Below are 11,207 nucleotides of genomic sequence, written 5' to 3' on the forward strand. Positions count from 1 at the left end.
GTTTATATCTCACAATTCTGACTTGTTTTCTAGGAATTGCACGATTTTATACTGCAATTCTGACCTCCTGCTGCTGATGAGTGTTTAGGACACTTCAACACACAATAATGAGAAATTCTCAATACATTCAGCAATTAGACATTTATTCACCCAGCAGCAAAACACACACTCCTAAAAACTGGCCAAAAATGTACGGCTTGTCACATTCTAAAGTGCTTATTTGTTAGAGGCAGACATGCTTAAACACTTACAAAAGACATGACCGCCAGAATGAGCCCAAGACACTTTCAATTAAACAGACAGAACGAAACGTTTGGTCCTCGCAAGCCATGAATTACACACAGCAAAGCTTCTTTAAAGATCACAAGCATCTCCAGAAAACAAAAAGACTTTAACAATCCTTACAGTTTAGTGGTAGTTATTATTGACCCCTACCATAATCTGGCACTACAAAGAAGTTTGGAAGTACACAGAGCCAAAATATTTCCTCAAGGAAAAATGAAATTATTCCTTGTACATTAAACTGTTAAAAGTAGTCATATAATGTTGCCCTGTTTAAACATTACTTTTGGCTGAAAGTAAAATAATTTCTGTGAAATACAAATATACATTTATTTACTGGACTTTATACAACTTGGTCTTTATCCTGGACATATGCTGTAATATCACACTAACCTCAACCTCAGACATTTTTGCATATCAACAGTCAAAACATGCTTGAAATGAACCATCAACTATCATCAGAAAAAATAAAAGTTAAAAAAATAAGACTTATAAATAAACAGAACATCAAGTGGTCAAATGCTCTTGCACCTTTAAAACGTCAATCGAAGCATGCTATTCAAACGCACAGATGCAAACCCTGCGCCTGACAGAACGCATGCACTCGACAAGCTTAATTGGGAATATCAGAGTTGTTGTTGCGGTTTCCGTATTTGTGATGAATGAAGAGGAGCACCACGCCGAGGAAGAAGCAGATGGAGCCCACGGTTATGTAGGCGATGCCCAGGAAGGGGTTTTTCCCTCCCATCCAGGAGATGGTGCTGAGGATCATACGCTTACGGCCCTCAAAGCTGCGCACGGGGTAGTCTGAGGGGCAAGTGGTTAAGGAAATGATATCAATTGAGAAGTTACTCAAATATATCCAATCATTCAGTGTGCACTTTCGCTCTAATAAGATATACTGCAAAATACATTTTATAAAGATTTTGATGCTAGAAAAAGTTTCAGATTTATTACAGATTAAGCTCTTGACAAACTTCAGAGAATAATTTCGATTACAGAAAATAATTTTAATTAAAAGATAAAATATTACAGTTTTTTATTTCTAGTAATCCTTTTTCTTCATTTCTTAGTCTGTTGTAAAAAAATAAAAAATGCACACAGTTTGAATTGTCACTTATTATTTTTCAAGATAAATATAGGTAGAACCTATGATTTCTGAATCCAGTCATGAAAACAGAATTTACTGTACAGCGTGGAATGTCATGGAATTTGTCAAATTTTGGGTGAATAAATCAAAAGAAGGTCAGTACACTTAAATCAAAACACAATATGAACTACTGTCTGTGAATAACAAGCCACAAAAATACTATTTAAATACGAATCCTGTATATTCTGCATGTATGAATGACACAGATGTGTGGTTTCTATAATAATAATCTATAATAATCTTTTGATTATTAAAATGCAATGCAACCATTAAAATGGAATCCAGAAAATTAAAGAAAACAAGAATTTGGTAAAAATAAAACTGAATTTGAGACAAAAATAAAACATTTTTTGTCAAACTTTAAATAAATTGCTGCTAAATTGTGTATGTTTCATGATTTTAATTAATTAGACATGCTTTTTGATTATTTAAATAATTTTGATTAATTAAATTTAAAACGGTCTAGAAAAAGTATAAAAAAAAACAGAATTCAGAAAAATTTAATTGGAAAAAAAATGAGTTGGACTAATGTCAGACTTCCTTCATTTAGTAGTTCATTTAATAAAAAAAATAAAAAAAGTCTATGGTCAACATGGCTTCACCATTTTAATAGGGCCCTATGAAATCTGTTTTATTTTTTCCAAATTCCGCTTTTTCCGTCGTAATTTTTCTGGATTCTGTTTTAATTTTTCTCGACTCCTTTTTAATGGTTAAATTTAATTTTATTAACCAAAAAAACATGTTTAATCAATTAAAATAAAAAAAACTTATACAATTTCACATCAATTTATTAAAAGTTGAACAAAAATTAAATGTTTAGGGCCCTATGAAATGTTTTATTTTTTCTCACCATATGTTTTGTTGTTATCAAATTCTGTGTTTTAGCTTGTCTAATTTATTTGAATGCATACTTAATTTATTCAAACAAATTCTTAAAATAGCCTTAATGTTTTTTCCCCTCAAAAACTTTTCTGGTTATAGTAGGCTATGTAAATTCTACTGAACAATAGTAATATATTTCTGGCACAATGTCTTACTGGACTTTTATTTTGACGGGTTGCTGTGACTATCTTTACAGTTCTGTGTGTATATGATATGACGCTAGTTTTACTCAGATGGACCGGTCAAATGCTCATGAAGTGACTCTCAGCAGATATTGTTCATGTATTTATGCCCTCATTTAGTGACACAACAGATGCTGAAGTCACGGGGCCATGCGCGCTTCAGTATGTGTGTAGTAAACAAAACCGCGCATATGCGCCATTCATTCACACAGACACGCAAAACATGCAGGATTCATAATTAATTTGTATTTTAGCCTCTCACAGCCACACAGCTTTCGCTCTCTGTAGAGCTTTTGGTTGTAAAGGTATGCAATGCAAGGATACTGTAGATGACCTCAAGGCTGTAGTTGCCTCTGGGAAGTGTGGGTGTCATATTGTTTTTCTTCTGAATGATGCGGTAGAGCTTTCTGAAGGTGGGGAGAGCAGCTGTGCGCATCCACACGATGAAATCCTCATTTATGAAGCCGTTGTTTTCTGGGTCAGTGTCCAGCTCATAAACAGGCTTGCGCCAGTTGACTGGCTTTGCCGTTTCTGAAAGAGTGTTTTAGTCAGAGACATTGAAAACCACATACTGTACCATTTCATCTCAGTGTATATAATCTTATATAGAAAGCTATATATAGAAACAAGTACTTTACCTTTAAAAACAGCAGTAAGATTCGGGTTACTGCCAGGGTTCCTAAACTTCACATGTTTGTCCGTCCACCACGCGATCCCTTTTTTGATCAACGGAATTTGTGTTTTTGTTCCATTGGGATCAATGTAAAACAAGTCCAATGTGTCTAAAGCAGAGATTGAAAGAGATAACCAATATTAAAACTCTTGAAGAAACAGTCTTACAATGGCAAGTATTTAGATCCAGGTCTTACCATTAAACATGCTGTTAGCAATAGCTCCACACGGGGCTATAGGCTTGTTTTCATTAGTGCGGTACGGCTCACATTCTTTGCTTGGTTCCTGAAAGATATAATGATAATTTTTAAACTACATTCAATAACATGCCATTGTATATCATCAAATGAAGAATTAAGTACTTCTTGTACTCCGTAAGAAGCAGACCTATTGGAACATGACAAAAAAAAAAAACACACAGAGGTGACAGCTATTTCAGTGTCACTCAGTCTAAAGTTCATTAAACGTGACAATGACTGTTAGTGACTGACAGGGCTCCAACATAATAGGTGTCTAAATGTTTAAAAATCCATGTTGCCAAAGCGTGCCGTCATACAGCAGTTGTTGACATTGTGTTGACGTGTGTTTGCGCTAGCGGAGCGGACTATGCTGTCAAACTCGTCAGACAGCTGAGCTCAAAATCAGCTGAAATATTTAGTTCCTATTTGCTTCGCCATTAACACTACAGCTGTCTATATATATATAGAGAGAGAGAGAGAGAGAGAGAGAGAGACACTCTGTCTTTTTTAGGGTTACTGATAGATTTATAGATACTCTGTCCTTGAGGTTTACTATTAGAATAGCTATTATGGGTAAGCGTGGGCATATAAAGTAGGTAGTTAACCTTGTATAGATAGATAGAGATACTTTCAATGGAACAAATTAATGAAAGATGTAAAGAATGATAGAAGAAATGATAGATCGACAGACAGATAGAACGAACCAGACAGAACCAACAAATGAATGAACAATGATGGATGGATGGGCAGATAGAAGAAACAACAAATGAACAAACAACAGACAGAGAGACAGATAGATAGATAGATGAAACAACAAATGAATGAACCAACAATTGACAGACAGACAGAAACATTATTATTATAGATAGATAAATGGATAGACAGATGAAACAACGAATGAATGAACAACAAATTGACAGACAGACAGACAGACAGAGACAGATAGATAGATAGATAGATAGATAGATAGATAGATAGATAAAACTATGAATAAACAAACAATTGACAGACAAAAACATTATTATTATTATAGATAGACAAATGGATAGATGAAACAACGAATGAATGAACAAACTGACAGACAGACAGACAGATACATAGATAGACTGATAGATAGATGAAACAACAAATGAATGAGCAAACAATTGACAGACAGACATAGATAGACAGACAGACAAAACAACGAATGAATGAACAAACTGACAGACAGACAGACAGATACATAGATAGACTGATAGATGAAACAACAAATGAATGAGCAAACAATTGACAGACAGACATAGATAGACAGACAGACAAAACAACGAATGAATGAACAAACAATTAACAGACACACAGACAGACAGATAGATAAATACAGACAGATAGACAGACAAATAGAGATAGACCGATAGACAGATAGATAAACAGATAGACAGACAGACAGACAAATAGAGATAGACCGATAGACAGATAGATAGAACAAATGAATGAACAAATAATTGACAGGCAGACAGACAGATGTGCAGTACCTTAAGCGAGCGCTCGTCTCCATTAAGCTGGCTGTCATCTCTAGACTTCACATATCGCCGATGGTTTTGGTAGAAATTTGAGAGGCCATAGTACATGAAGACATTACTCTGAGGACATAAAGACAGAGCTGTCAACTGGCACTGTTATGAAAATACATAATCTACAGTCAAACATCCTTTCTAAAAATAAACCGGGAACATTTGGATTTATAATATGTGACCCTGGACCACGAAACATTATCTTATGCTGCACAGGTATATTTGTAGCAATAGTCAAAAATACATGGGATGGGTCAAATTTACCAATTTTTCTTTTATGCCAAAAATCATTAGGATATTAAGTAAAGATCATGTTCCATGAAAATATTTTGTAAATTTCCTACCGTGAATATATTAAAACTTACGTTTTGTTAAGTAATACGCATTGCTATAAACTTCATGTGGACAAATTAAAAGGCTCAAATTCCAGATTTTCAAATAGTTGTATCTCTACCAAATATTGCCCTATCCTAACACACCATACATCAAATTAAAAAAATTACACTTATGACTGGTTTTGTGGTCCAGGGTCACATGCTATATTGTGTCAGATGCTACTATTCAGGAAGTCAAAGTGTTTTTTAGGTCTCCTCATTCCTCATAGTCTGCTAAAAGTGATTAGATGAAACTACTGACAAAAATTACTACAGAAAATCATGTTTTTGAATAATGAACAAAGCTATAGAGCAATGAATAAAGTTCTATATTCTTTCTCACTATTATACTACATGTGCCACAAAAGCCTGATACATAACATATGACGCAAAACATAAAAAATGGTAACTTTATTAGATTAACTTTAAGTTCGTATAAAGATTAAATAAACTATTTAAAAAAAAAAAAAAAAAAAAAAAAAAAAAAAAATGTGTCTATTTTGTCACATGTCAGGCTTTATAGGGTTAAATCACGTGGGTTTTGGAGCCTCACGAGTGTGAGTAAATGACAGATTATTTACTCTGGCTAAACTGTTCTTTACCAGGAATGTGACATAATGGTCAGACCATTCACACTCACTTCGAAAGGCTGATCTAGAGAGAAAGACAGGATACATTTGCATGGAGTTGTGCTGTTCCAGCTGAAGCTTTGAGAGCAGTTAAAACACGGACTGGACATGTCAGTCCCGGTATAATCGATCTGTAAACCACAGAAACACACACGCGGTTACGTAACACATACCAACACGTCAAATAAGAGCAAACGAACAGCAGACGTCTATTCGCTGAGTATTTGTTAGTCAAATGACACTACAGGCTCAAACCTCGAACTCCTTAATGTTGTTGGACGTCACGTAGAGGCCGATTCCTATGGGGATAAAGATGAGTCCGATAACGAAGAAAGCGGGCAGTACGGTCCCCGCGGTCAGGATGGGCTGCCAGGCCGGTAACCGCTGCTGTTTGAAGGCGGTGTTGTCGGGCTTTCTAGTCCGGATGGCGGTTCCGCCGAGCCCCGCGGATCCGGAGTGATGACCGTCTTCCTCCTTCGCGCTGTAGCTGGACGCCATCATAGCTGTAATTACCAGCTCACAGCCTCGATACTTGTATTAAAACACACAATCTCTCGATTATAGACGGGCGATTAATATAAAAGTATTGTTTATGTCCGCTGTAGTAGAATATCTTCACAGCGGCCTTCTCTCTGGGTTGTACGGAAACTTGCTTGTTTTGTTTGAGGCGGCGCTTACAGGAAGTGTCAGCTAGTGTTGTCTGATTCACGAATCATTCATATGAACCGGTTCCTTTGATTCAGTCGAACTGAATCGCGAAGCGTTTTTTGAATCACGTGCTGTGGTAAGTGAGTGAGCGCGTTTTGTTTGTTTGAATCACAGTGTTTACGTGCGTACGTCATGTATGTTTAATCTATATCCAATTATTATGTTACCAACATATTTACTTTGTGTTTTAACAGTTTCATAATAAATTAAAGTGGTAATCTCTGACTTTAGAAAGTTTTTAAAAGCAGAATTTTAAAAAGTACCTATTATTATAGGCTATATGTTGCGCTTACAGTTATTGACTTTTATTAATATGTTAACTTTGACATCCCCATATTTTATAACCTCCAAAATTCAGTATATATGTGTGTGTGTGTGTGTGTATCCAGCTATGTCCAGCTATTTTTAGCTCTACAAAACAGCTCGATTGATGTGTCTTACCATATTATTTTAATGTATTTTCTTAATTATGAACACACTGGTTTGTAGTGCAAACAGTTTTACCGTTTACTGCATGTTGATATTCTTCTCGTTATTTTAACAGGAAGTCTCGATAATTGGTTGCTTTTGGTTCTGTTGCTTTGATTTAAACACTTTAATATGATAATACATAAAAATATAGCTTTTTTTGTACAATGGCTACTGTCTAAATGAGGATGACAACTGAAAGACGTTAGTTTACGATAAATAATACTACAATCACTATGATAAATCGTATGTTTGAACATAATTGTCACTATGATGAACACGATGAAATGAATTAGTGAATCATGTTTCACTGAAACGAACCGATTCCTTCAAATGAATCAGACAGGCATCAAGGCGTGTCGTACCACGTGACAATACATAGACAATAATAGAGAATGGAAAATAATTAGTAATTCAATCAGATATAGCCATTTTATTTATAATAATAAAATAGTTACACGTATGGTGTGACAAATAATTTTGTTTTAGGCCTATTTCAAGAAATGCTGGTAAAAAAAAATAATGCTATAGAAAAATTGCATCTATGTGGTTAGAAAATCAAAATGCAATTCAAACGATTTAGTTTTTGTAAAAATTATTGTAATTATGCAGGTTATGTACAGATGTACAGCTACTTTTTGAAGTGTTTACTAATGTGTTGACTTATTTTTTGTATGGTTGGTTATTCTATAGTGTAGTAAATCTCTCTCTCTCTCTCTCTCTCTCTACTTTAATGCAATGTTAAATGTTTATCTGACTCTTGCTCTTTTGAAATATAGTTATAGTTATACTTATAGTTATATAATTAATTTTAGAATACATTTTATAATATTGAACACATTCTGAACATATTTGGTACACAAGTGTGGGCATTCACAGAGAAATAAAATGTAAAAATAAAAATTATTTAAAACATTTACATTTTCTGTAGGCTACAGTGCCCTCCACTAATATTGGCACCCTTGGTAAATATGAGCAAAGACGGCTATGAAAATAAATCTGCTTTGTTTATCTTTATGATCTTACATTAAAAAAAATCACAAAATGCTAACCTTTCATTGAAGTAAAACAATTAAAAGTGGGGGGAAACTTAAGTTATGAAATAAATGTTTTTCTCATATGCATGTTGGGCACAATTATTGGCACCCTTAGAAATTATAATGAGTAAAATATCTCTGAAGTATATTCCCATTCATATTTGCATTTATTTAGCACACTAGAGTGACTAGGAGTATGATATTGTCCAGCAATAACTTCCTGTTTCACGGGATTATAAATATGAGGAGCACAAAGGCCAAATTTCCTTAATCATCCATCACAAGGAATAAAACCAAATAATATAGTTCTGATGTGCAGAACAAGATTGTTGAGCTTCACAAAATAGAAAGTAGCTGTAAGAAAAGAGCTAAAGCATTGAAAATCCCAATTTCCATCATTAGGACAATAATTAAGAATTCCAATCAACTAAAGATGTTACAAATCTGCCTGGAAAAGGATGTGTGTCTATATCGTCCTAATGCACGGTGAGGAGGAGAGTTTAAGTGTCCAAAGATTCTCCAAGGATCACAGTAGGAGAATTGCAGAGATTAGTTGAGTCTTGGAGCCAAAAGACTAAAAAAAAAAAAAATTCAAACAGCCCCTACGTCACCACATGTTGTTCAGGAGGGTTTTAAGAAAAACCCTCCTTGCTCATCCAAAAACAAACTCCAGCATATTCAGTTGTCAGACACAACTTGAATTTCAAATGGGAATGGCTTCTGTGGTCAGATGAAACTAAAAAAAGAGCTTTCTGGCAGCAAACACTCAAGATAGGTTTGGTACAAAAAGTACCCCATGCCCACGGTTAAATATACTGCTGGATCTTTAATGTTGTGGGCTTATTTTCCTGCCAGAGGTCCTGGACATCTTGTTCAGATACATGGCATCATGGATTCTAGCAAATACCAACAGATAAAAAAATGTAAACCTGACTGCATCTGTTAAAAGTTCTATAATGAGCTGTGGTTGGATCTTCCATCAGCACAGTGATCCAAATCAAACATCAAAATCAACACAAAAATGTGTCACCGAGCATAAAATGAAGCTTCTGCCATGGCCGTCCCAGTTGCCTGACCTGAACCCTATAGAAAATGCGTGAGGTGAACTGAAGAGAAGAAGCACCAGCATGGAGCTGGGAAACTAAAGGATCTGAAGAGTTTCTGTATGAAGGAATGGTCTCTGATCTCTTGTCAGGTGTTCTCCAAACTCTTCAGGCATTAAAGAAGAAAACACAGAGCTGTCATCTTGAATAAAGGACGTTACAATAATTGTGGTCAACATGAACTACAGAAAAACATTTATTTCATAAAGAGATTTTCCCCCTGCTTTCCATGGTTTTACTTAAATGATAGGTTAGAATATTGTGAATTTTTTGAATGAAAGATTAAAAGGATAAACAATGCAGATTTATTCTTACAGCCACCTTTGCTCATATTTACCAAGGGTGCCAATATTAGTGGAGGGCACTGTATGTGGTTCAATTCATCATTTTTAGAGGGTTCAAACAGGCTGCACCATTTGAACCACAAGATGGAGCAAGACACCAAAGCAATGACTGAAGCAGTACCAGCTTTCCTTAGAACAGGTGTGAGCGACTAAAACTTGCAGTATTTTATCAAAGCTGTGTTTCTGTCAAGCCTCTTTCCACTAAAACTTCCAAGTTCTTTATCATGCAGGTGTAGACCTTCAGACTCGCTCCTCTTTAAAAAAATCCCAATATATTTTCTCAAGGTCTAACACGCTCTTTGTATAGTTTGTCAACCTACCATTTCTTTTTATCCAATAACTTCCTTTCTGGATTTATGCAGTGTGTCTCTGACTTTGTGATTTCTTTCTTTCTTGATCTTCGTCCTCCACTCTTTTTCAAAAGGCTTATTGCTCGGCTTTAAATTCTGGGTTTTTGCAACTTGCCTCTGCTTACTTCATCCCTAAGGTCTTTTTTTCCCTTCTGAGCTTTACTTTTGTTCCTCTTTGATTGCTCAGTCCAAATAGCTGGCTAACTTTATATACACTGTCAGCTCTACCCACTCCTGAACTGTCATCCTGGCATTCAGCTCCTCACATTACTGCACAAACTTGGCTGGGTTTTGTCTAAGCGCTTCCCTCCAACCTTTTGGGTCATTTAGCAGTCTTGTTCAGCTTTGCTGTTGACAGCCTCAAGACACTGCTTTACTGAAATCCTGAAAGCGTGTCATTTTTTATATGAAACTGATTCTTATTCACCAACATCAATTCAAATGAGTCCAGCTTTATCATCTGCCTTCTTAAGTTGTTTTCTGCAGCTTCTTTTTAGCTAAAACCATGTTTAGTCTTGAAGAATTATCAAAGATCTGACCTAATGATTCGTCAGTCAGCTTACATATTTGATATATACCGCATGGGCCTATATCATATTGATCGCCTCCACACAGTTAAGGGTTAAAAAAATGATTTTTAGAGTGCTGAATAAGCTAGATGCTAAAATAATCTCTTTTAGGTCCCATGTGGAAAATCCTGTTTGGTTCCCTGGTGGTGTATCTTTCAGTGAAGTATCTTATGGCTGCTGCGAGGCTTTTGCTGTTTGTTTAGCCTAAGCTGAAAATTCAGTGTGAGTGTAAAATTCCATTATGGAATTGTTTTAATATTTTGAGAAACTGGACACACTGTGTTAATGTATGTGAGTCTAACAAAGAAAGGGTGATGCCTTATGGGCTGTCTTTCAAAACAAGTCACATAAAGTACGTCAGTCCCTCGGTTTTAGAAGCATCTCTCTTTAAGACTTTTACATTGCATAATGCATAATGAATGTCATTAAATCAGAAAATGTCCTTCCTTTCCTCTGGGAAATCTTGAACACATCTGATGACTGAAATCTTTTTGACACATACATTCATGGAAGCTCAAAGAAGCTAGTTGCGTCGATGTTGCTCACCTGGTTCGGATAAGGGAATTGAAGACAAACAGGGTCTGGAAACCTGGCTTTTCCAAACCAGTCTGAACTCTTACATGGCTCTGCAGAGCTGCAATGAAGCGTGCTAAGCAATCCAGCATGGA

The 11,207-nt window shown here is 35.6% G+C and overlaps 1 protein-coding gene across 1 annotated transcript; it reads right to left on the bottom strand.

Annotated features, from left to right (window-relative positions):
• Positions 1-126: 126 nt before the first annotated feature.
• On the bottom strand, positions 127-6,663 carry tmem30ab (transmembrane protein 30Ab). Its single transcript, XM_051139341.1, has 7 exons — positions 6,216-6,663; positions 5,972-6,091; positions 4,919-5,026; positions 3,366-3,453; positions 3,135-3,278; positions 2,821-3,027; positions 127-1,089 (listed from the first exon to the last, which is right to left on the bottom strand). Exons 1-7 carry the CDS (start codon positions 6,459-6,461, stop codon positions 896-898), a joined length of 1,107 nt encoding a protein of 368 aa, XP_050995298.1. The 5' UTR covers positions 6,462-6,663; the 3' UTR covers positions 127-895.
• Positions 6,664-11,207: the final 4,544 nt, after the last annotated feature.

This window comes from Labeo rohita, chromosome 20 (genome assembly GCF_022985175.1).
Source record: "Labeo rohita strain BAU-BD-2019 chromosome 20, IGBB_LRoh.1.0, whole genome shotgun sequence".
Classification (NCBI taxonomy): Eukaryota; Metazoa; Chordata; class Actinopteri; order Cypriniformes; family Cyprinidae; genus Labeo; species Labeo rohita.